Genomic DNA, 26,392 nt, shown 5'->3' on the forward strand with positions numbered 1-26,392 from the left:
GTTACACCCCCCCCCCCGCCAGCCTCACTCCAGGAGGTGAGCTTTAATCAAGTAGGCTTCCCAGGAAAAAAGACTAAGTCTGGGAGGAGAGAGGAAGTGGGAAATGGGCTGCCATTTATGTTAAAAAGGAAGCCAATTGTTTTCAAGAGTGTGGTCATTTCTAGGGGTACCTACATTTTACCCAACATTGTACTGTGAAAAGTTTCACACATACAGAAAGTTGGAAGCATTGCACGACGAACATCTTTGACCATGTTTTGATATATTTGTGTTATCACATATCTATTCATCTCTATTCATCCTTAATTGACTGGCTGTTGTTGTTTTTAATTAAGTGGAAAGAAGTCTGAAGTCGTCTTCAAAAAAAAGAGCCTTTTCTTTCCCTCCTGCTACAATATTTACAAAAGCCTTAGACCTCTGCTTCTGGGGCCATTCCAAGCAGGGTCAGGTGGATTCTCGGAAGCCTTGTCTTGCCCCACAGTAAACCTCAAGGCCCCACCCAGTCGAGGGACCACAATGGGCTCAAGCCTTGGAGTGTTCCGAAATTAAGCAGTGTCTCCGACAGACCCCACACTTCAAAGAAACTGGTATCAAGGACCTCTGTAAACACCCATTAAGGGAAATGATGCCCTATGTCAATAGCTGGGTTTAGCGAAAGCTCAAACAGGCTCCACTGGCCACCAAGTCCTTTCATAGCTCTGCACAGTCCTTGTCTTGTTTGATGCCACTTCTGAGTCACTAGACCAGTGAGTCATGCCCAGAAAGGAGGCCATCTTGAGAGCAAAACCAAACAGAATTTTCAAGAACAATGAGTGAAACCCTGAACTGAAAAAGAATAAGTCTTTGTATTGTCCTTGTAAAACAAAAACGAAAGAAAAAATGCTGCTGTTAATATTGTGGGTTCAACTTCCCAGCTGTAAATTTTACACTGAAGAAGAACCGAGCAAAAAAGAGCTTTCACATTCTCTTGGAAATTTGAGAGCAAAAGAGGTTTGAAGGCTATGTCCCAAATTAGGCAGACCTAATGACCTTTCAGTGACTGGCCTTGACCCTCTTCTAGCTGAGCTGGTTATTCCCAAAACATGCTGAGGTAGTGACAGCAGGGTGGCTTCTCTTCATCTTCCTCCATCCCACCGAGCTTCTGTATGGTTTGCTCAGAGCATCCGAGGGGCCATAAAGGAGATGAATACAGAAAAATTGCTGCCTGGGGGTGGAGGAAGTTTTGTGAGGCGGGTCACCACACAGCAGGGCAGCATGAGTATAAGAAAAGCTGCAGAGGCTCCCATGAAGCCGCGCTACAAGGCAAAGGGAAGGGAACTGATACATGGAGTACGTACTCTGTGCCAGGCACTCTTCTTATCATCATCTTCAGATGTTTATTGAGAACTTATTTGCCAAGCATTCTGTTGAAAGCAAAGACTTTCACAGCACCCTCCCTGGGTTTGAATCCCAGTTTACCAGTTGTATAACTTTGGAAATGTTACTTAACCTCTCTGTGCTTCAATTTTGTCATTGGTAAAACAGATGGCAAAACAAGGTTACTGTCAGAATAAAATAAAAATATGCATAGGTTTTGGACAATGGCTGGCACAGAGTAAACAGTGCATATGAGATAACTCTTGCCGTTCCATCTTTTTTAGATGAGAAAAATGAGGCAGAAAGGAGAAGTGACTTGCCAAAGGATACACAGCTAAAAAGTAGCAGAGCTAGGATACTTTGTTCTCAAAACAACATTGTGAGGGAGGTGATACCATCTTCCTTTTATAGATGAGAGCTTGTAAGCCCAAGGGGGCCTAGTAAGTTGCTCATGCCATAAGCTGGCAAATGAGAGAGTTAAACTTTTAGAACCCACATTTGCTGACTTTAAAGCCTTTGCACGTCCCACTAGGCCAGTGGTTCTCAAACGTTAGCATACAACAGAATTACTGCAAGGCTTTTGAGGACAGATTGCTGGACCCTAACTCCAGAGTTTCTGATTTGGTAGCTGTGAGGTGGGGGCCAAACTTTGCATTTCTAACAAGTTCCAGGAGAGGTCGATGCTGCTAGTCTGGAGACCACACTTGGAGAACTACTGTTTAACAATCATGCACCTGTACGCAGAACAGATGGGAATAATAATAAGGAATAGGCCCTAAAGATGAGTTCTTCCCACTCTGGCACAGTGTTGGTCACTTCACAGAGCCTAGCAAATATCCTTGTATATACAAAGGTCTTTCATATTTATGATCTCATTTGATCTTTTCAATATCCCTCATTAGTAATCATTATTTCCACTCAATGTAATTTATTTTTAGGGGTATACGGTTAGAAACTGGCAGTGAAAGATTAAACCACAGATCACCTGTCCTCCTCTCCAAGTAACTTGTCCTGGAAAGCACCATCTGCCGATGGAGACTGGATCAAGTTCCAATCTCTGTCTTTCCAGGGAATACTGCAGCTCGGGAAAGGGCTTGTTGCCCACCAGGATTTGGGGGAGGTAATTTCTGGTGGGAGAAACTTGGGGCCAGGTTTCTACTGTTGTTTCAAGATCTACTTCTTCCAAAATACTTCCACCAACTGTTCACTCCCTTCTCCATAACCTAAAAGCTTTGATATTTGTCTAAAATATAGTTATCTAGAAAGGTTGGAAGTTTTGAGGGCATTAATTTCCACTGGGCTCAGCTTATTCACATTCCCATTTGGAAGAGCTGACATGCTCAGGTATATTTTTAAAGTTGTTTGGACATATAAGCCAACAAATTATTAGTATCCAGAGTATTGAAAGAACTGTAAGTGGATAAGAAAAAGACAAACCATCAAGTTAAAACAAAAAATGGGGAAAGACATGCATAGGCCTTATCCACACATGGCCAATATTCATGTACAAAGATCTTCACTTCATTATGCGTTAAGGAAAGTCAATATAAAACAACCATGCAGTACCATTTCACACCCATGAAATTGGCAAGCATTACAAAGTCTGACAGTACTCAGTATTGGCAAGGATGTAAGGAATCAAGAATCGCACACACGACAGGTAGGAACTAGATTAGCACAAATGTATGGAGGTCAGCTATTTTTCCAGATTAAAAAAGCATTTCCTGGGGCGCCTGGGTGGCACAGCGGTTAAGCGTCTGCCTTCGGCTCAGGGCGTGATCCCGGCGTTGCGGGATCCACTATGAGCCTGCTTCTTCCTCTCCCACTCCCCCTGCTTGTGTTCCCTCTCTCGCTGGCTGTCTCTATCTCTGTCGAATAAATAAATAAAATCTTTAAAAATAAATAAATAATAAAAAAGCATTTCCTTTTAACCCAGTAATTGTCCTTCTAAGTATTTATCCTACCTACAGTCACAAGTGATCATAGAGTAAATTTCAGATACATTCTGAAATATATATATCTTTTGGCTCTAGATAGATAGATAGATAGATAGGTAGATAGATAGGATTTCCTAAAGGATCTTTTCATTACAAACATAGTTATTGAGCGTCTGCTGTATTCAGGACACAGTGTTAGGCTGAAAGGATGCCAAGAGTCCCCAAAAGCTAAATTATTTCTTACTTGCAGACTCCTGGTGGAAAAAAAAAAGGTGGGAACAAAAAGGATGATGTGAAAAACCTTCTGGTTAGTACAGAAGGAACAGCTGCCCCTAAGGAGCTTCCCAACCATGTTTTATTCCCATAGGTTACTGAGCCTTCCAGCCCTGGGACTAACCACTGTTGGGATGTGATCATATGGTACACTATCTGGACTAATATTAAAAAAATAATAACTACCACCTTGTAAGCTACTGTGTACCAGGCACTTTATATACATTAACTCACTTAATCATCATGGTAACATTGTGACATAGGAATTATCATCTCTATTTTATATATGACATATAACTGAGTTTTAAAAAGATTTAGCACCTTGCCCAAGATCACACAGCTTATTACTGTGCCACTTACTAAAGGCAGATTCAAATCAGAGTCTGGCACCAAAGCACATGATTCTAGATGCCCAAATTGGTGTCTATCACTTACAAGATGATGTCCCATCATTATGTGAAAATCAGGCCACCTTTAAAAAGAAAAACAAAATAGGGATATGGATTTCTTTCATTGTATAATATTTATTAATTTTACTTCTTTCCATGAGTATAGATTTTGGAACATGTTTATTTTGTGCAGGGAGATGTGGCAGAAAGAATGCTGTATGGGCAATCAGGCCTGAGTCTGCCACTCACCAGTCATATGACCTCCTGCAAGTTACTCTGTCTCTTAATTCACCTTCCTCATCTATAAAATGGGAGAAATAAACACCATCTGCCCTCCCTCCTTCCAGGGTGCTGTCATGATTGAAACAAGATCTTGTAGTTGACCTATTCTACAAACTGTAAGGTACCATTTACATAAGACATTGTAATGGCCTTATTCCCAGGTTGTACGAGAGAAGAAGTACAGAAATAGTGAGCAACCATGACTCTACTTAAGAAAAAAGAGGTGTGAGGGGTGCCTGGGTGGCACAGTCGTTAGGTATCTGCCTTCGGCTCAGGGCGTGATCCTGGTGTTATGCGATCAAGCCCCACATCAGGCTCCTCCGCTATGGGCCTGCTTCTTCCTCTCCCACTCCCCCTGCTTGTGTTCCCTCTCTCGCTGGCTGTCTCTCTCTCTGTCAAAAAATAAAATCTTTATAAAAAAAAAAAAAGAAAAGAAAAAAGAAAAAAGAGGTGTGGGGATGCCTGGGTGGCTCAGTTGGTTAAGCGTCGGTCTTTGGTTCAGGTCATGATCCCAGGGTCCTGGGATCAAGTCCTGCCTCGGGCTCCTTGCTCAGCAGGAGCCTGCTTCTCCCTCTGCCTGCTATTCCCCCTGCTTGTCTCTCTCTCTCTGACAAATAAATAAATAAAATCTTAAAAAATAAAAAGAAAGAGGTGTGGTGTGGCAGTGGGTTCCAAGAAACCATGGGTGACCTCTAGGACAGAAAAAGAGAAGAGAGGACAACTGTATACAGAATAGAGAACTCCTTTAAAAACTATAGAACTAGAGACTTATTCTAACCCATTTTATTACAGTAGAAATATCTACTTAGTCCTCTTTTGTAAACATTCACACAATACCTGGAATTACATTCTGCATGTAATTATCACTCAAGGAATACTTGTTGCAGTGAGCCTTCTAGTCAACTCCCCAGGCAAGCTAAAGTAAGAGGGTGGTTAGCCTTCGGACCTACTAAGGTTCAGCAACAGTTCAACGGCAGTGGGGAAGGAATTTAATTGTTCATTGACTAAAAGTAATAACACATTCTTTGAAAGCCAGCGAGATGACAATACCAAGCCTTCGTCTAACTACCAACAATAGAAAAGCTTGTTTCTAACTCAATAAATAAATATTTAAAAGATCATTCTTGCTTTTGGTCAAATTTAGTTTTAGAATGTTTACTATGTGACAGCACTTTACAATTATTAACTCATTTAACTCATCAATTCATTTAATCTTCAAAACAATCCTGTGGCGGAGGTTGGGGGGGGTGGTCGGTGAGGACTATATCGGTGACAGGGCCCTGGTGCAGTGTAGCTTCTGCCCCGGATCAGGTCGGCCATTTTAGAAATCAAGGCATGTCAGCTTCTCAGAAAAAGAATCCTCAGATGATAGAAACAGATGGAAAGGACAAGACAGGAAACACACACACACACACACACACACACATGCTCTCTCTCTCTCTCTCTCTCTCTCTTTCTAGCAAACAGGTATCTAGAAAGTACCAAGCCTGGACATAGCCTAGTAGGGGATGCAAAGATGAAATAGATGAGAACCTGCCCACATGGAATCTATAATACCAGATGAGCAGTGACAGACGCCCTACAGAAAAAGAGGTTACAGGTGGCAGAAACCCCAGGAAAGCCTTCACCGAGGAAATGGCATTCGTGCATCTCTGATGGAGGGGTAAGCTAAGAGACGAAAGCATGGCCATTGCAAATACACACAAGGCAGTGAGCTCGCAGATCATATCACATCCTTGCTGAGAACACTTCAGTAGCTTTCCAGCTCACTTGAGAAATAAAATCCAAACTCCCCCTCGTCATGTCCTACCCGGATCTTGATCCAGGCCCTGCCTCCCTCACTTTCCCCTTGCTAAGCTCAGGCACACGGGGAGCCTTTTCCACTTGTTTCTGTCTCTGGCAGGAATGCCCTCCCCAGACTCCATGCTGGAGTAACTCCTACTCAGTCTTCCGGTCTTGCTTTAAACCACATTGCCTCAGAGAAGTCTTCCCTGCCCATCTGCCGTGTAAGCCAGGGTGCCTCTGCCTTTTTTCCTCTCCCAGCACACTGTGATTCCTTCCCAGCACACACAACAATCTGTAACAGGGATGTTTACCTATCTTATGTGTGTAATGTCTATTTCCCCCTCTAGAAGAAGTGCCATGAGCTGGGCCTTGCCTATCTTGTTCACTCCAGGCCCTGGCACACGGGAAGAGCTCAATACAAATTGTGGAAGGAGTGAATGGAGTGAATCAGTGGTTGAATAAACGTGAGTTAAGGCCATGGCAGGGACAGGGTGTACTGTGTTTGGGAAGTAGTTTATTGTGACCAGACCTTAAGAGATAACAGGGAATCACCGCAAACAGGTTGGAAAGGGGATGGGTCCACATGGGGAAGACCCTGAAGGTAGACTTGGGTCCAGATTCATTCCCCCCAATGGCTACTGCATTGCAGGCAACCGGCCAGGTGTTGGGCGGGACGCAAACCTGAGTAGACTGTGTCCCGGAGGCAGCCTGAATTCCTTGTGCCCAGAGTCAAACGTACAGACAGGGGCTTTTGCAGAAAACAAGCTGCAACCACCTGGCCCAACGAGAGATGCTTAAGGGGCCAAGGGGTATTAGGAGAAAGGGGACAGTGCCACCGAGACCGGCCCCAGTAGTTTGGTGAGCAGCCGCGCGAGAGCTTGAGGGACTGGTCTTGTCACAGGGGCCGAGGGTCAGGATGGAGGGTCGCCCGGGCCAGGCTGGACATCCAGGCCGCGCCGCCCCCGCCCTCAGGTCCCCGGGGCCGAGAGGTGGGCTCCAGATGCCGCCTCTGGCTGCGGGAGCCACCGCGGACCCCTGCAGTCGGGTCCGCGCCCGCCGCGCGCGGTAACAGGTCCCCCGGCCGCGACCACACTCACCCTGCGCCGCCTTGGGAGCCGAGCGCGTCCTCCACAGCCGCCGGGTCGCCTTCCACGGCCGCAGAGAAGAAAACAGCCTCCGGCTCTTCTTGCCGCCCTTCTCAGTTGCTCCCATCTGTGCGCCCGCGCCCCTCCCCCGCTGCCGCCGCCGCCGCCCGAGGGTGGCCTCGCGCTTCCCGGCCGCCGCGCGTCTGCTGGTGCCGGGCGGTCGCCGGGGTGGACGCGGCCGCCGGGGGAGGAGCTTGCGGCCGGGGGCTGGCGCGGGGCGGGGGGGCGTCTGCTCGCGCCCAGCGCGCGGGTGCGGGCGGCCGAGGCGTGGACGCTGCCGTGAGGCGCCCCTCAAGGAAGCTCGCGAGCGCCAGGCAGCTGTGCAGGTGAACGCTTCCGTCCCCGTCCTTCATTCAGAAGACGGCGGTGGAGTGCCAGGTACTGCTAGGCATCAGTAATTAACACCGGGATCCCCGGGGAGGCGCCCCAAATTACAAATGGTAAAATTGAAGCTCCGAGAGGTGAAGTCATCTGCCCATAGGGGCTAAATGGTGACAGTTCCCAAGTTCTGGGCTAACCATATTTTTTAATACCTTGCTATTGCCTCAGAATCCCACATTATATATATATATTTTTAAATTGTTAAGTCTGACAGATATTCCTACCTTGCTCATACAACAGCTTATGAATCACTAATAATTATTTGAGAACCCAGTCTATGTCCAGGCACTTTTACCTACGTGCCATTAAACCTCACAGCACCCACCCGTGGGGTGGGAGGCATTTTCCCGGCTTCTCGTTGAGGAACCCGAAATGGCAGAGCTGAGGCTGCCGCTGCCCCCACCATGTTGTCTCTGTCGTGATTTTGCTTGTAATTTGGAGTGTCTGAGAGGAAGATCCAAACCAAGATCCTTTAACACTTGCTGGCTGCAATAAGTGTAGCCAGTATTTATGGGGTGCTTTTTATGTGTCAGATTGTACATACATTACCTTATTTAACCCTCCCAATGACACTCATGGGAGAGAAATTATTAATCCACACTTGACAGGTAAAAAAAAGAAACCAGGGAGGGCAGGTTATACATATAAAACCTTAATAAAGGTTATATGTCGAGTGGGATCATGAAATTGCCATTTTTTAAGGCCCAAACAAATATCACACAAGAGCTTCACTTGGTGATCAAAATTAAAATGGAGGCAGATGAAATGTGAGTGCCTCCAGACGTGTTACACTAGAGAAAGACACATCAGCTTTGTAATAGTTTAGCCACAAATGCACAACAACCTGAATCTAATCATAAGGAAATCTAAGATAAACCCCAAGTAAGGACTGCACTTTAAAAGTGGGGCTGGTTCAGTATTCTTCAAAAGTGTCAATGTCATAAAGATGAAGAAAGGCTGTGGAGATATTCTAGATTAAAGAAGGCTAAAGAGGGGCACCTGGGTGGCTCAGTCGGTTAAGCATCTGCATTCAGCTCAGGTCATGATTCCAGAGTCCTGGGATAGAGCATGAGTCCAGCCGCCTCCCCCCCCCCCCCATAGAGGCCCTCCATTCCCCATCAGGCTCCCTGCTCAATGGGGAGCCTGCTTCTCCCTCTGCCTGCCTCTCCCCCACCCCTGCTTGTACTGTGGTTATGTAAGAAAATAACCCTATTTTAAGGAAATACACATTAAGGTATTTAGGAATAAAGGGCCATGATGCATTCAACTTAGCTTTAAATGGTTGATAAAAGTATTGGGGTGGGGCAAGTGATAAAGCAAATGCAGCAAAATGTAAATAATTGGTGAATCTGGATAATGAGTACATGGGTATATTTCGTACTATTGTTATTTTTGCAACTTTCTATAAGTTTGAAATTTATTCCCAAGTAAAATGGTAAAAAACGTAAGTTCTAAGTCCATAGAAAAAGAAAATAAAATGGCAAGAATCACTCTACTTGATATTACTCTATAGTTATCAAAACAGTGTGATGTTGACAGAGGGATAGACACATAGGTCAATGAAACAGAATAAAGAACCCAGAAATAGACCCACATAAATGTGCCCAAGTGATTTCTGACAATGGTGTGAAAGCAATCCAATGGAGGAAAGATCGCTTTTTCAACAAGTGATATGAGAACAATTGGATGTCCATTGGCCAAAAATTGAACCTTAACCTAAACCTCATACTTTATACAAAAATCAAGTCAAATAGATTGCAAACTTAAGTATAAAATATAAAACTATAAAAGTTTTAGAAAAATAGGATAAAATCTTCTAGAATCTGCAGCTATGCAAAGAGTTCTTAGACATGTTGCTAAAAGCATGATCTATAAGAGGAAAAATTGGTAAATCGAACCTTATCAAAATTAAGTACTTTTGGTCTGTGAAAGACCCTGTTAAGAGGATGAAAAGATAGGCTACATACAGACTGGGCAAAACTACTTGCAAACCACATATCTAACAAAGGACTAGTATTTATCATAAATAAAGAATTCTCAAAATTCAACATTAAAAAAATCCAATTAGAAAATATGCAAAAGGCATGAACAGATGTTTTACTAAGGAGGATATACAGATGTCAAATAAGCACATGAAAAGATATGCAGCATCATTAACCATTAAGAAAATACAGATTCAAACCACAATGAGATATCACTACACACCTTATCAGAAGGCTAAAATGAAATATAGTGGCAACACCAAATGCTGGAAAGGATGTACAAGAAGAAACTAGATCAGTCATACATTGCTAGTAGGAATGCAAAATGGTACAGATACTCTGGAAAACAGGTTAGCAGTTTCTTATTAAACTCAACAAACAACTACTATGAGACCGGGAATTGCACTCTTGGGTAAATATCCCAGAAATAAGGAAAACTTATGTTCACACAAAACTGTATACACGAATGTTCATAACAGTTCTATTCCTAATGGCCAAAAATGGAAACAACCCAGATGTCCTTTAATGGGTGAATGATTGAACAAGCTGTGGTACCTCCACACCCCACAATAATACTGAGCAATGAAAAGTAACAAACTATCGATATAGGCAACTACAGAAATCTCCACGGAATTGTGTTGACTAAAAAAAAGCCAATCCCAAAAGGTTTCATACTGTATGATTCCATTTATATAACTTCCTTGAAATGGCAAAGTTATAGAAATTGAGAACAGGTTGCCAGGAAAGAGGGGGAAAGTTGTGCCTATAAAAGAGCAACACAAAGAACCCTGTGGTGATGGAACTGTTCTGTACCTTGACTGTACTGATGTCAACATACTGGTTTTGATATTAGACTATAGTTTCACACAATGTTCCCATTATGTAAAAATGGGTAAAAGTGATTGTGGGATCTGTTTTATTTTTTACAACTGCATGTAAACCTATAATCATTTTTTTAATAAGTTTAATTTTTTAAAAAAGTTCCATATCTACAATTTGATATCATTCGTTCCAATATCTAAAAGAAAGTTGGGCCAGGATTCAATATAGATCCATGCCTTCATGGCTACACTCAACCATGTCATGACTCCTGGATCACAATAGGAAGCCAAGGATCATCTGGTAGGTGTTGGGGAGGACTTCAAAGGTGACAGAAGCACAGAGACCCAGGTAGGTCAGTGAAGGCTAAATGTTTGGTATGAGGCCCTTAGTGGTCTAGATAAATGACACTCTAATTATAGGGAAGCCCTATTTTATTCTTTCTCTAATCCAGAAGAATCGTAAGATATGAAATAAGGAAGGAAAGTGGAAGAGACTGGGAAGAGAATAGAAATTGAGAGTATCCTCTCTCTCTCTATCAGCAATAAGCTGACTTTTCTTCTCTACCAACCTTTATTCTCCATGGCATCCAGACTAAAGTCTGAAGACATAGGCCCTAGAACAAGTGATGTAATTAATAACACTGCTCAGAAATAGTGGCCACGTGCCACCAACTAATACCCTAGACTAGGGTTGCCCTCTGCTCCTGGGTCTTCCTACCTGGCCTTGGGGTTAGGACACCTGGAATCTAGTCCTGGTTACCCAAATGGTCTATAAAATATTTGTTATGTCCCTTCTCCTCTTAGCTTACTATTTTCATCACCACCACCACCCTCATTCTCTTTAGTGTAGGGGATCTAACCAGAGGATCTAAAACTTTCCTTCTGGGATCTGCCACCACCTTTCCCTGTATGTCCTGACTCTCACTAACTGGTTTTGGGATTTTGCTAAGTGATAGCAGCCCCAGTAGGCCTGGCTTAGAGACTCGTCTTTTTCTTCCATTGCCCTCGCATGTCCAGTGGACTGAAGCAGCAACTTGGAGGGGCCTATTTGCTCACTACTTGGATTTCACAGGCCAGGGCAGGATGAGAGAGACATTCTTTGGCTTGCCCTTTTAGTCCAAACATCATGTGATTTCATGGCACTCCTCCAGCTCAGAGCTGAAACCAGTCCAAAAGCCTCTGGCTCCCACAGTCACAGCTTGCTCCAGGCAGATCCAGTGGGGAGCCTTCTCCACAGTCCCTGGGGTCCATGGGAAAAGAATGCAGCCTGAAAGAAGATCTTCTGAGTAGAAACCCCCAAGTACCCTAAGGCACATTCATGAGCACTAGCAACATGGAATTTTTTTTCAAATGTCAAAAATGTAAAACAAGCCCACTTATTTGTACATCTGGATCACTGGGCATAGGAAAACAAAACAAAACAAAACAAAAAACAAAAAGGAAAGAAACCTTGAATTCCATTCCTGTCATTGTGTTTACAGAGCTAAGTCCAGAAATATGAATGACAGTCCTCAAAGTCAATGGGATGCAAGATTCTCGTGTGTGTGTGTGTGTGTGTGTGTGTGTGTGTGTGAAGGGGAGAAGGGGCTGGTAGAAAGAACCTAGGTTCTCCAGATAGGCAGAGCTGTGTGAATCCTAGCTCTGCCACTTACCAACTTGCCCAGCTTATCTAAGTCTCAGTTTCCCCTTCTGTAAGATGGAGACAGTAAACAGCTCCTACCTCAGAGGGTTGCAATGCTTTATTATTACATGATGGACCCAACAGGCAAAATAAGTGGTAGTTTATTATAATACTGTGTCCATTTAGAGAGTCAATGATGGATTTTAAAAGAATGGCATCTTTTTTTTTTTTTGCAATGAATAAATGTGTGTGTATGTATCTATGGAGAAAGAAATAAAAAGGTCTTGTTGCCCATCCTCCCTTACAGAAAGCTCCAGAATATGAATGAAACTGTCTACCCTAAAGACATCTCGGGTTGTCTTTGGAACCATTAGAATTAATGGTGGTTTCTCGTTACCCTAGTGGCAGTGCTATTATTAGTGTAGGAAACAATTAAGGGCAGTCTCCACTTAAACTTATTTTTCAATCTAAAGTTCTCCAAGTGTACAGCATTATGGTATAGTCAAGATTTAAGGAGTGATACCTAAAGGATCCCAGCCATGACATTTTCAGCAGTGGGACCTTGTGTAAGAGGAGGAGAAACTGCTTGTGTGAAATGTTTTCAGGGCTTCCAAGAAATTAGTTTCAATTATCTTTTGCTGCATAACAAATCACCCCAAAACTTAATGGCTTAAAACAACAAGAATCATTTATTTTGCCATTTGGGCAGAGCTCAAAGGCGACAGCTCATTTCTGCTCGACAGGATGTCATCTGGGGTTGTTCAGGGCTTGAAGGTCAGCTTCTCAGGTGGCTCACCCACATAGCTACCAAGATGGTGCTGGCTGTCAGCTGAGTGCTCAGCCAAGAGTCTCAATTCTTCTCCACATGGTTGCTTGGACTTCCTCACAAGACAGTGGCTGAGTTCCAAAAGGGAGGAAGCTGAAACTGCTGGGCTTCTCACAAAGACTTGTGAGAAAAGTTCCCAGATGCCTTGGCACAAATGTTCCCAAAAAGTGCTTCCTGCACATTCTATTAGTCAAATCAGTCACAGGCTCAACTGTTCTAGAGAGAAGTCATAAGCTCTACCTCTTAATGGGAGGACCTGGCAGGCCTGTACAAGGAGGGCAGAATTATTTGAGGTCATCTTCAGGGACAAGCTAGCCTGGGCCCCCACCTGCCAAAGAATAACCCCAACCAGCAGGTGAATGCCCAGGGTCTCCTAATTAGCGATCAGCTTACCCTCAGGAAATTGGGGTTTTGCAAGAGGCCCATGAAATGGGGAAATGGGCACAGATAGGGGTAATCATTCGAGGGCAAAACTATAATATCATAGATTAAAACCATAAGAAACCTTTTTTGAGCACCTTCGGTGCTCAAACTAAATCTTCTGATTTTCTCTCCCACTGAGTAATATGAAAAGAGCACCAGGCTTGGCCTCAAAGACCTGGGCTGAATCTAGTTTACTTGTCATTTTAGTGCTCTTGAAAAAGTCACATAATTCCTCTGAGCCTCACTTTCCTCATCTGTAAATTGAGGATAATATTTGCTTTACCCTGTTCACAATAGGGTAATTCCAATTATCCTGGAACGTAGAGATTCCATGAAAGCACGTGTGAATGTACTCTGTCTATAAAAATCTAATAAGTTACTTAGCAAGTGTTTTATTAACAAACGGTGCACTGACTTTCAATATCTCAGAACTTTAAAGGGAAAAAAACCTCTGGACTTCACTTTCTGCAAAATCTGTGCCTGGATGAGGGTGGATTGAATCCATTGCCTAAGATGCAGACTTGTCACGGCAAATGGCGGGCGCGAAGATGGGGTGAGGTGGGAAATTGAAAAGAAGTACAAAGTCCAGAGTGGAGTTTGTGTGCCTACCTCATGCAATAGAATGTTACTATAATGTGCCTTGTTAGAGTACTAATTCAGCCCCTCAAAAATGCTGATTCATTTTTAAATTGACCTAAAAATATAAATGATGTCTGTTGAGAGAGGTATATGGCATGGCTATTAAAAGCAATGACTCTGGTGCCACCCTGTCCTGCCTCTACAGTTTACTGAAGAGTAATGTTAGCAAATTGCATTAACATCTCTGCACCTCATTTTCTCATCTGTAAATGGAGATAATAGGGCTCACCTCCTAGGTCTGTTGTGAGGACTGAATGAGTCATTATATATAAAGACTCAGGGGGCGCCTGGGTGGCGCAGTCGTTAAGCGTCTGCCTTCGGCTCAGGGCGTGATCCCGGCGTAATGGGATCGAGCCCCACATCAGGCTCCTCTGCTATGAGCCTGCTTCTTCCTCTCCCACTCCTCCTGCTTGTGCTCCCTCTCTCGCTGGCTGTCTCTATCTCTGTCAAATAAATAAATAAAATCTTTAAAAAAAAAAAAAAAAGACTCAGAACTGCACCTAGCAATAAATACGTGTGAGCTATTATTTTTGTTAATACTCCATGCTGGGCACAGTGCTAAGGGCTTTACAAACGTGACTTATCTATTTATAGCACTCTATAAGCATCAGCTAATCACCTACTGTATGTCAGATACTATTCAATGCTCCTAGGATTCATGAGGAATGAATCAGATAATGATTCCTGTTCTATGGAGCTTACATTCTATTGGAGGATGGGAGAGACAGATAATAAACAATAGGCAAAATAAGTAGGTAAGCTTTGAAGTTTGACCAAAGATATAAGTGTATGGGTAAAAGAAAAAATAGATCAGGATGGGGGGACTAGGAATGTTGGTCCAGGAAGGAGGAGCAGGAGTAGGTTGCGGTTTGGGGGAGTTTTGTTTCTTTTTTAAATAGGCACCACACCCAGCATGGAGCCCAAAGTGGAGTCTGAACTCACGATTCTGAGATCAAGACCTGAGCTGAAATCAAAATTCTGACTTGAGCCACCCAGGCACCCCAGGTTGCAGTTTTAAATAGGGTAATCACAGTAGACCTGATTGAGAGAGAAAGTTTGAGCAAAGACGTGAAGGAAGAGAAAGAAGTCAACTAAGCAGGTACCTGAGGAAGAGCATTCCAGGTAGAAGGAACAGAGGAGTAAAGGCCTTGCATTGGGTCTGAGTCTGGTAGGTTTGAGGAACAGCAGGAGACAAGAGCGGATGGAGTGGAGAGAGCAAGGAAGGCTGCTGTTGAAGAAGAGGAGGTTGGGAGCTGGCAGGGGTGAGGAATCAGGTAGAGTCTGGTTGCTACTAGGCTATCACTTTTCCTCTTGAGTAAAATGGAGTCAATGGCCAATGACGGGAATGATTACTATTGTGTTGATTAATGAAGAAACTGGGGCAGAGAAAGCTTAACTAACCACACAGTTATGCAACTAGGAAATGAATAGTTGGGATTCTTATCCTACAGATTCTTATTCTTTCTCTGGGGCATAGAAGGATGATACAAATGGGGCAGGGAAATTAAACACTGAGGAAATCATGGCTTGCATATCCTTCTCTGTAAAATGAAGGGATTGAATCAATGATCTTGAAAGTCTAAACACAATGGTTTATTTTTCATTGGCCTCCAGAGAACAGATGGACTAAAAGTCACAGGAGACATAGGTGTGACAGCCATTATTCTTGCTTGGCCAATTGACCCTAATCTTGTGTACCCACAAGACCTCACGCATAGCTCTGTCATGGCTCTTTCCGTATTGTATTGAAAAAATGTGCTTGAAGATCTGTCTTTCCTCCGTAGACTAAGCTCCCCATTTTTGCATCTGACACACAGCTTATTATTCATGGGATTCTCTGCCCTCAGCACCAGACTTGGAAAGGAGGTGGTTCTCAATAAAGATATATTAATTCTGGTTTAATTTTACATCAGAACAAAGGGATGTTACTACAGGAGAGTGGTGAACATGACGTAGTGCTGAGAATAGCAGCCGTACAAAGTCACTACCACTCAAGGCTGGAAGGGCAGGACAGACATTACACGTATCCAGGGGCTGGGCTTACCAGGCAGAAGCCAGAATTGAGGTGATGCCTTGGAGAAGAAACATCCTCTGCCAGAGATGATCAAGAAATGTTTTTTTTTTTTTTTAAGATTTTTATTTATTTATGTGACAGAGAGACAGCCAGCGAGAGAGGGAACACAGCAGGGGGAGTGGGAGAGGAAGAAGCAGGCTCATAGCGGAGGAGCCCGATGTGGGACTCGATCCCGGTACGCCGGGATCACGCCCTGAGCCGAAGGCAGACGCTTTAACGACTGCGCTACCCAGGCGCCCCTCAAGAAATGTTTCTAACCTATAACTTAATATGCAGCCCAACCTAGTCCAGAAAACCCCCCATTTCCATCCAGAAAACCCCCCATTTCCAAGGAGCTTTTCCAGAAATCCTCCTTCCCTATCTTTTCCATCATGTCTGGAACTTAAGGGCAGTGGAGAAGAGTGATCAAAGGAACAGAACGGATCACTTCTGAGTAACCCTGGGTGATTTACTAGCTTCTCTGTGCCTTGGTTTTCTCTTCTGTAAAATTGGGAAAATAATATCTGTCTCAGGGGGATACTTTGAAGATAAAATATGAAATCACCTTTATAAAGCATCTAGACTTGTCTGACATAAAGCATGTCTCAGACTATACTAATCCTCACCTTCCTCTTTTGAGGGACACAAACATGCTGTAACAAAAGGTTTTTGTACTCAACTCTTTTCTGTTAGAGAAGAGCTTTTGTGTGGAGACTGGAAAATCTATCAAAGGGCAAAGGAACGTTCTGAAAATTTTTGCTCCATAGCTCAGAGTTTAAATGTATACCTTAGTGGACGGGAAATGAAGTATGGGGTGAGTGGTTACCTATAGACTTGTAGCTGGGAAGCTTTCAAGGTAGAGAAAGGACAGGGCCATGGGAATCATGGACAGGGCCTGAGGGAGGGTGATTTGGGGGTTCCTCCCTTCTTTCTTCAATTTCCTTGTCAGAAGCCTTTTTGAAAATGACAACCCAGTTGTGTGATTATAAATGATTTTTTTCTTCATGTCTATTTCTTTTTATTTTTTTTCAAGCTTTCTTTGGATGAATCTTAACTTGTATAATAAGGAAGAAAAAAATAGTATCAAGTGTTGGGCCCATTGCAAAAAGAAGACTTTGTTAGGGCAGCTTTAAAATGGGTGGTGATAGGGGCGCCTGGGTGGCTCAGTCGATTGAGCATCCGAATCTTGACTTCAACTCAGGTCATGATCTTGGGGTTGTGGGGCTGAGCACCATGCAGAGACCCACGCCAAGTCCCACCCTCAGCACAGAGTCTGCTGTCCCTCTCCTCCCCCGTCTGCTCCTCACCTTGCTCAGGCACTCACTTGCTCTCTCTTTTTCTCTAAAATAGATATGTTTTTAAAAATGGGTGGTGAAAGGTGAATGGGAATAAGGTGGGCTTCACTAAGGACTCAGCTGCCACTCATGGGATAGCAGCCTCATCCAGTGGGTTTACAAACCTCACCTCTTCTGCTGGAGCGTGCCTTTGCAAGTTAGGATCTTGGTGTGATTCCTTCAGGAAAAGCCTGTATGCTTTTGAAGCTTAAAATGTGTACATGCTCCCCTTGTTTGGTTAAAATCAGAGTTCTTAACACCACTCTATTGGCTGTGTGTTGTTGTTATCATATTAAATCACTTTTGTGACAGAGATAGCTGGTGCTCACCAATGCCCACACTTCGCTCCTTCCTGGGCAAGCAGGTAAACTACTTTCCCAGCCTAACTTGCAGTTGATTGTGGCCATGTGATGAGTCTGGCCAAGGGAATGGGGGAGAAATGATATCCACCACGTTGAGGCCTGGCCTCTGAAACCTTTTCAAGCTCTCTTCCTTCAAGCATAGGCTGGCTGGAGTCAGAGGATCCCGTAGCTGACTTTGAAGTCCTGCATGATGGTAGAGCTTCCATTTGGAGGCAGTCTGGACTCCTGAATGAGTGCATGAAACCAATCACTCCCCTTCTCCATCCATCACATTGGCCTGCGATGTGAGCAAGAAGCACCTTTGCCATGTCCAGCCACTGAGACCTGCAGATGTTTGTTAGAGCAGTTAGAATCCTTATTAATGCACCTACAGAGGCTGCACACAGAGAAATATTGGACTCCAAGGGCTATCCCTGGCAACATGATGCCAGATGGACACTCCAAGGGAAGATGAGCTGGAGCTGTATATCAACATCTCCCAAGGGGCCACAGAAAAACAAATAAGATTATTTGATGTAACCTCTAAGAACAAATTTCCCTGAAATACATTCGTGGTTAATGTTTCCCTCTTTTATGAATAACTACCTCTGCTTCTTATTATCACCTGTGGGTTGTTAATGATAATAGAGAAACTGAACTGGGCGAATAGAGTGAAAGGTCTTGCAAAGTGGAGGAGGGTCTTGACAATATGAATATTCGAGAGAGCTTATTCTATGAGCTTGACTTAAAATGTTGGGTTGCCTTCTACGATACTGACACGCCTCCATAAATTCTTCCTTTCTTTAAACAACTACCTTGAACACATACTGCACTAGCCCCCTGGACACAACTCTAAACAACTGAACAAGTATGGTTCTTTTACTGAAGGACCTTGCAGTCCAAAAGAGGAGAAAGACATTTAACACTCCATCACCCAAACAGATAATCATGTGAGTGGAACACGTGCTGGGAAAGAAAAGCCCAGCATACTAGCACTGCTAGAACATATAATTGGGGTGGGGAGAGTGATAATTAAAACTCAACAAGAGGTAAAGTCTCCCTAAGAAAATGACATTAACTTCGGGACCCACAGAATGACCAGTTGTCCCAGGGGAAAATATTCAAGATATAGGAAACAAACACTAACGTAGGAAGGAGACAGTTACTACTCATAAGAACCAGCACTGCATCATTTTATGTGTCAGGTAGTGAGCTAAACACTTTGCATATTCGTGCATTTAATTCTTCTGGCAACCTTATGAGGTAAGTACAATTATTATTTTCACTTTACAAATGAAGAAACTGGGACACAGAAATGTTAATTCCTTGCTAATGAGTGGCAAAGGAAGACTCTGAACTCCAGCGATCTGGCCATAGAGTTTGTACTCTTAATCACAGTGGTTACTGGGACTTCGTGCATTGTAGGTGGGAACAGAGAAGACCTGGATGCCTAAAGCTTGGTGAGAGATGCGGAAGGTGGCACAAGGTGAAGTAGGAGGGATATGGATTTGGGACTCCTTTTATGGACCGGGTTAGGGGAAGCTATGGCATGCACTAAAGGGTCATTAAAGTATCCTAAAATTCCATAAGCCTTCCTGGTCTTTGTTTTTTCCACATGAACTTGGTGACCGTGAACTTTGGGAGTCATCATAACTGAGTGACTGGGGAGGCAGTCCCGTCTCGTTAGCAGCTCACACGGCCTTCCAGCCATGACTTCTTCCCTAAGGAGCTGCCCTCTGGCTGATCTGCTTGGGGACACCTGGGCATCCTACCAATGTGATCGAAGTTCCTGCTGCTCTGAGAAGTAAGTTTTGCTGATGCTGCCTCTGATCCCTCAAAGAGCCTGATACACCCCCCAGGTGAGTCCAGGGTGAGCAGCCTGCATCTGCCAGCACAACTGTACCCTTGTGTGTCCCCTCACAGTTGACAAGGCTTGCACCTGTCTTGCAGGCATGGGCGGAGATGCAAGGGAAATCAAAGCTTCTTGAGCTACACTGTCCAATCACGTATCCACTAGATATGTGTGACTATTTACATTTAATTAATGCAATTAAATAACTTAAAAATCCACTTCTCTGTTGAACTGGCCATATTTCAAGGGCTCAATAGCCACATGTGGCTAGTGGCTACTGTATTGGACAGCAGAGTTACAGAATGTTTCTGTCATTGAAGAAAGTTCTATTGGATAGCACTACTCCAGAAACATGCTTCATGCCCATTGGGCTCATCTCAAGATCTCTAACCATGACGGACGCTGCGTGTGTTTTATTCTGAAGCCTATTTTTTTTTTCCTTTTCTTTTCAGTACCTATTCCTATCACACTGTGTTTCATGCCCATTTATGATGATTCTTTCTCATTCAACTAATGTACACTGAACATTTACTGTTGTTAAACTCTATGCTGGATACTCAAATAAGCAGAACTATTATTTTGCTAAGAAATTTTAATGATGAGAGCAAAAAGTGTTTGAAATATAAACATACTGGACTATCCCTTCTTTTGTGGACTCGTGGGTGGTCACTAAAACCCCAGGCAATTTACCTAACCTCTCTGAGCCTCATCCCACTGTTGTGAAGATTAAATGAGATCATGTGTGAAAAACACTTAGTAAATAACAAATAGTAACCATTATTGTTCACATTATCATCATCATCACCCCAGTTGGCAGGGAACACAGTGGGAACTCAGCTCTATCCATAATGGGATACTTGTAACTGTTATAGGCCTTCCTTGTTTAGATTTCTCTTCTTTTATAGCATTTGGTCACATGCCTTAATTCTGCCTTGGGCCGTTCATCACAGCTCTTTGATATCTGAAAAATCTGCACTCTTGTCCCTTCCCCACACCCAGCCCTTCACACCCTTCACCAGGTCCTTCACCTTCACACCCTCCTTCTCCTTCTATGCCCTTTTCACTCTCTAAATATTTTCTTCTTTCACAACATCTTTATAAAAAGCAGAGCCCAGAATTTTCCCAAGTATTTCAGATACTGCCCAAATACTGGATATTCAATGTCTACAAAGATACATGGCTATAAGAAGGGATTCATTAAACATTTTTAAAAATATTAAAAAGTGCATTAAAAACTTACAAAGGTTTTACTTCCTCAGCTAAATTTTGAAATGTAAATGTAAGACTAAGTTCATATCTACTACACATATGCACATTTTTAACATAAATGCCATTATAATCTACATATGTTCATATTTTTCACTAATGTTGTATCTGGAAATATTTCCAGGGCTGAGTACAATGATATAATGACCTCCATTAATCTGAACACAATAAATACTACATGTCTATTATAGGAGCTAAGATTATTTCAGTTGTTTTTGAGGGAGTGGGAGATTTTTTAACATTAGGCTAGGGTAGAGTCTAGAGTAGAGTCATCTAAAATCTCAAATTTTTTTCCATAACAATTGTGACTGAGCCAAGTTCCTCCCATTCTATACTTCTGCAAATGATTTTTTTTTAAACTTAAATGTGGGACTTGGCATTCATTTCCATTAAATTGCATTTATTGTTCTGATCTAGACTCAAAGTCTTTTGAAATCTTGATTCTTTTATCCAGACAGTGATCACTCCCAGCTGTAAAGTAAATATGATTTTACTTCCATCTAAGTCACAGAAGCATCCAAGGCCAAGAAGACAGGCCTGTCTATGATGAAAAAAGTGTGACCTTGCTCCACATACATGAATCTGTTTCCCCTTCCACTGATTTTTGCCAAGAGTCTTGTTCTGGAACCACATGTTCTATGGGATCCAACCCTTTCTTTGCTTTCCCTCTTCTTTCATTTTAGGTCTCCCCATTTAGACTGGAACCAAAAGACAGTCAAGCACGGTAAGAGAGAATGTATCAGTGTACTTTACTCCCTAACAGCTTTGGTGACAAAACAAAATTCAATACAGGAGGAGTCTGAAATGATAGAGGTAAAATAGGGCTTGGGTCCACTGAAGAATCCAATTGAAAATTAAATCTAGATCAGAAACTCATTTGATGAATATATCACTTATTAATCATATCCCTGGTCTGGAGATGAAAGAGAAGTGACACCCACTCTTTATAAAGAATCAGTGCTTGCTGAAGGAAGAAAAGGAACAGTCTCTGTTGGATTTTTAGGTTGGTTTGTTTTTTAAGTAGGCTCTATACCCAGAGTGGAGCCCAACACACGGCTTAAGCTCATGACTCTGAGACCAAGACCTGAGCTAAAATCAAGAGTTGGATGCTCAACCAACTGAGCCACCCAGGCACCCCAGGAGTCGTCTGTCTTGTACATGCCACTTTTTCCAAACCTCTAGTTTGGAGGTGTGTAGAATCATTAATGGGGTTCACAAAGGTAAAGCTCTGTCTCCTTCCAGGCACGGGGCAGGGTTGAAGCTCCCCACATTCCACAGACTTTTCCAGAGGCAGCCACTGTTAACTATTTAACATATACCTTTCCAGACCTTTCTTCTACATTTCCACATATGAATAAATACAAGTAAAAAATATCACAAGAAAATATCTAGAAATATTAGCCAAATTCCTGCCTTGCCATAACTCTCCAATTCCAACATCTTGGCTCTTTGTGCTCACTGCCATGGTGAGAGAAGGAAGACAAAAAACAAGTATATGGATTGTGAGGGTCTTTCCCTGGCTTTGCTTTTCAAAAGTCTTGAACCCTTGGAATGAGGATGAATCCCAGCATATACAAAGCCTTTGGAAAAACATAATAAGAAAAGTAGATTTGAGGACAGAGGAATGTCCCACGAGTCACTCTCCCACCTTGGGTATTATTCCTCTGGGAGACTGAAAGAAAATGGTGACTATAGGTATTGGAGGGTTGTGAAATGAAGGGCTCAGTGACCTGTCTCTGAGGCAATATCCTGAGAAGTTGCCTTTAGACAGTTTCTCAGACACTCTAGTGCTCTGGTAGGGAGCAAAAGCAGCAAAATGAGTCCTGGGCCTGAAGAATGATTTCTGTGCCCATGGGCAGGGTGAAGTAGAAGGGAGAACCTCTGGCACTGACAGGACAGGAACACCTGTGCAAACTGGATGACCAAGCATCAGACAGGAAGATGAATATCTCATCAGATGCCTGTGTTGACATATGACCTGAAGTACTAGATGTGGACTGACTGCTGTCTCCTTGACTGTATCCTTGGAATTCAGATGCAGACCTGCAGAAAACTCCAAATTCACTGACAATGTATCTACAAAGTTGATAAGGTGGGGATTCAAAACAGAAATTAGACTAAACTATATAATAATAATAAAAGTTCTCTCTCTCTTTTTTTAAGATTTTATTTATTTATTCTAGAGAGAGAGAGCATGAGTGGGGGAGGAAGGGGGAGGGCAGAGGGAGAGGGAGAAGCAGGTTCCCCGCTGAGCGAGGAGCCTGACACAGGGCTTGATCCCAGGAGGAGCCTGGCTCAGGGCTCAAGCCCAGGATTCCAGGATCCTGACCTGAGCCAAAGGCAGACAGAAGCTTAACAGACGGAGCCACCCAGGCACCCCGAGAACTTCTATTTCTTATACACCTGAGTTATGGACTTACTATCCACCACATGCACACACAGTATTTTTTACATAAATGGCATCATAATTTACATATTGTTCATATTTTTCATTAACAATATATATGCCTAGTAATCCATAAAAGTAATCCAATGCCTAGTAATCCATAAATGCCTAGTAATCCTAGTAATCCATAAAAGTATAGATTATGATCTATTATTTATTACTTAACCATATCCTTACTATAAGATATGTAGGTTGTTTCCAGTTTTTGCTCTTCCAATCAAGACTTCAGTGGCTATCCTTCATATATATAACGTGTGCACATATGTATTTCTATAGAATAGATTCCTTATTCCTTGAAATGAGATAAGAGGGTCAAAGGAATATGAATTTTTAATTTGATACATCCTGGCAATTTGCCTTACAAAATAACTCTATCAATTTATATATCTTGTGACAGCATATGAGTTTACCTTTACGTTACAACCTCACAATCCTGAATTTTATTAGTATTTTTAATTTTGAGAGTTTGATAGTTAAAAATGGTTTACATTGTTCTCTTTATTTCTCTAAATGAGAGGTTTAAACAGCTTTCACATGTTTATTTACCATTTGTGTTTCTTTTGTGTATTATCTGTTCATATCTTTCACCCATTTTTCTATTGAGTTTCTCTCTTACTGATTTATAGGATCCTTTATCCATTAGGATATCAATATTCTCTCTATTATATATACTGTAAAATTTTCCTCCACATTAGTCACTTTTCTTTTAATTCTTTAAGATTTTTTTAACTTACTTTAGAGAGAGAGAGCACATGAGTGGGAGGGGCAGAGGGAGAAAGAGAGAGAATCCTAAGCAGACTTCACGCTGAGTGTGGAGCCCAACATGGGGCTCAGTCTCATGGCTCTGAGATCACGACCTGAGCCAAAACCAAGAGTCAGATGCTTAAGTGACTGTGCCACCCGGAGTCCCTTCTTTTAATTCTTTAGAGTATCTTCCTGTACATAAAATTTAAGTCTTTATTATAGCCAAGGCTCTTAATCTTATTTTATGAATGCCTTTACACTTCAGTATTATAAAACTAAACTTTATATTTTCTTTTAATACTATTATAGATTTTAATAGTTAGGTCAACTTAAACCATACTTTTCAAAATTTCCAATGGACTCTGTTTACCAAGTTTTTCCCTCATATCAGGCCCTGTGGCAGGCTGGCCCCCACCCTGCTTGAGTGCTTGCTCAGAATGTGCAGTGTGATAAGGGCAAAAGTAGAAGCAGTACAAAGCAGTACGGGAATATTCAGAGGAGGAGTTTAGAGAAGCCTGCATGGACAAGGTGATGTGAGCTGGACGAAAGGTAAAGGAAGGTTTGACATGCAGAGAAGAGAAGAAGAAACACTTCAGGAAAATGGAATAGCATACACAAAGACACAGAGGCCCAAAAGAGCAAGGCATGTTTGAAGAATGATGCGGCCATATCTTAGTTTACAATAGCTTGAGTATAGGGCTCATTGGGATGTGGCAAGAGATGTAGCTGGAAAGTTAGGACCAGATTGCAAAGGGCCTTGAAAAATGTGCACTACTTCATGAAGTTCTGAGTCATCATTGAGCCCGGGGTTCAATGAACTACCACGGATAATCTGAGAGTTGGGAATGGGTGAGGATATAATGAAATAAGATTGGCCAAGAGTTGATAAGTGTTGAAGATGGATGGTGGTTACATGGGATGCATTGAACCATTCTCTCTCTCTACCAATACATATGTTTGGAAATTTTCATAATACAAATTTGAAACAAAAAAAAATTGTCATCTTACACAAGATCATTATTTGGTGTAAAATAAGATTGGAGGGTTTTTGTTGTCATTGTCATTGTTAACAGCATTGCTGAGTTTAAAAAAAAACCAAGGTTATAGATTAGTAAACTATGATTACATTTATGGTAAGTAGAGAGATACTCAGAAAACTGGGAACCAAGATATTAGTAGAGTTCACCCTCTAGGTTAAAGAATTATGGGCACTATTTTTTATTTTTCCATATTATGTGAATGTTATATATCAATTTGTCTTGTTCATAAATTAGAAGAACAGATTTCCACTTAGCAAAAAAGTTAAACATCCAATTATAGAAGAATAGATATGTCCACGTGTGAAGCTACTAAAAACAGTATTTAGGAAGAAAATATGTTAATATATGGAAATTCTTTCCCTATAACGCCAACAAGAAAAAGGGATATAAATCCATAATAATTATCATTACAACTCTATGTAAGGAAAATGCATACACAGGTGAAAAGAAATTCGAATGACATTACCAAACTATCAACAATGGCTATACTTGGGCAATGGGACTATTATTAGTTTATACCCCACCCCATTTTTCTTTACTAAGCACATATCTCTTCTATAATTTTTTAAAATGTAAAATCAAAAGCAAAAACAAAACCTCACATCGCTCTTTGAACTGTCTTTTTGGCTCCAGAAAAAATGTAACCAAGGAATAAGCGGCAGAGCATTAAAAAAGAAAAACACTTCAGGATAACTGTAAAATAAGAAATTTTCTTCCTTTTTCCAGTTTTGGCTAACTGGCATATCCCCTTTTAGGCATTTGAGAAGTACAGACTTCCAACAGACAAATCTAAAAAGTTATTAGATAATTTTATGTTAATATATTACAATGTAATCCTGATTAACAGTCTCATTTTTCTCAGACATAATACTTAATAAATATAATTGAACTCTTTTATAGTTGTCCATAACTTAAATGCAGATGTGCAATAGCAGAAAACACACCTCCTTTTCACGTATTCATGGAGAGTCCCAAAACTTGACAAAAAAGTTCAAAAGTTCCAAAAAGTAGAATACAAAAAAACATTTTTACCACAGTGAAATGCCAGAAATATCAAAAATTTTTAAATCAAAAGTGCTTTCACATAGAAATTTAAAAGAAGAACTATGGGGGCGCCTGGGTAGCGCAGTCGTTAAAGCGTCTGCCTTCGGCCCAGGGCGTGATTCCGGCGTTTCAGGATCGAGTCCCACATTGGGCTCCTCCGCTGGGAGCCTGCTTCTTCCTCTCTCGCCTGCTGTGTTCCCTCTCTCGCTGGCTGTCTCTCTGTCACATAAATAAATAAAATCTTAAAAATAAATAAATAAATAAATAAATAAATAAATAAATAAATAAATAACTAAAAGAAGAACTATGAAACAGCCTTTGTGTAAAAGAACTACACAAAATGAAACTGAAGAATTTCTAAGGCTGTTATAAAGAAAAATGTTACATTTGAGAATTTGTGATATACAATAAT

General features: G+C 42.1%; 1 protein-coding gene and 1 long non-coding RNA gene across 2 annotated transcripts in view; one reads left to right on the forward strand and one right to left on the reverse strand.

The window, feature by feature from the left end:
- DNAJC6 (DnaJ heat shock protein family (Hsp40) member C6) overlaps positions 1-7,305 on the reverse strand; it is a 148,193-nt gene extending 140,888 nt beyond the window's left edge. Inside the window, exon 1 of the mRNA XM_040627190.1 lies at positions 7,120-7,305. Within this exon, the coding sequence (XP_040483124.1) occupies positions 7,120-7,234 (115 nt within the window). The 5' untranslated portion in view covers positions 7,235-7,305. The remainder of the gene's footprint in view (positions 1-7,119) is intronic.
- A 153-nt stretch (positions 7,306-7,458) lies between these two features.
- The window catches only part of LOC103663052, a 41,039-nt gene continuing 22,105 nt past the window's right edge, over positions 7,459-26,392 (forward strand). The window contains exons 1-3 of the long non-coding RNA XR_568654.2: positions 7,459-7,545; positions 19,233-19,392; positions 21,390-21,430. This is a non-coding gene — a long non-coding RNA (uncharacterized LOC103663052). The remainder of the gene's footprint in view (positions 7,546-19,232; positions 19,393-21,389; positions 21,431-26,392) is intronic.

This window comes from Ursus maritimus, unplaced genomic scaffold (genome assembly GCF_017311325.1).
Source record: "Ursus maritimus isolate PB19 unplaced genomic scaffold, ASM1731132v1 scaffold_12, whole genome shotgun sequence".
NCBI lineage: Eukaryota > Metazoa > Chordata > Mammalia > Carnivora > Ursidae > Ursus > Ursus maritimus.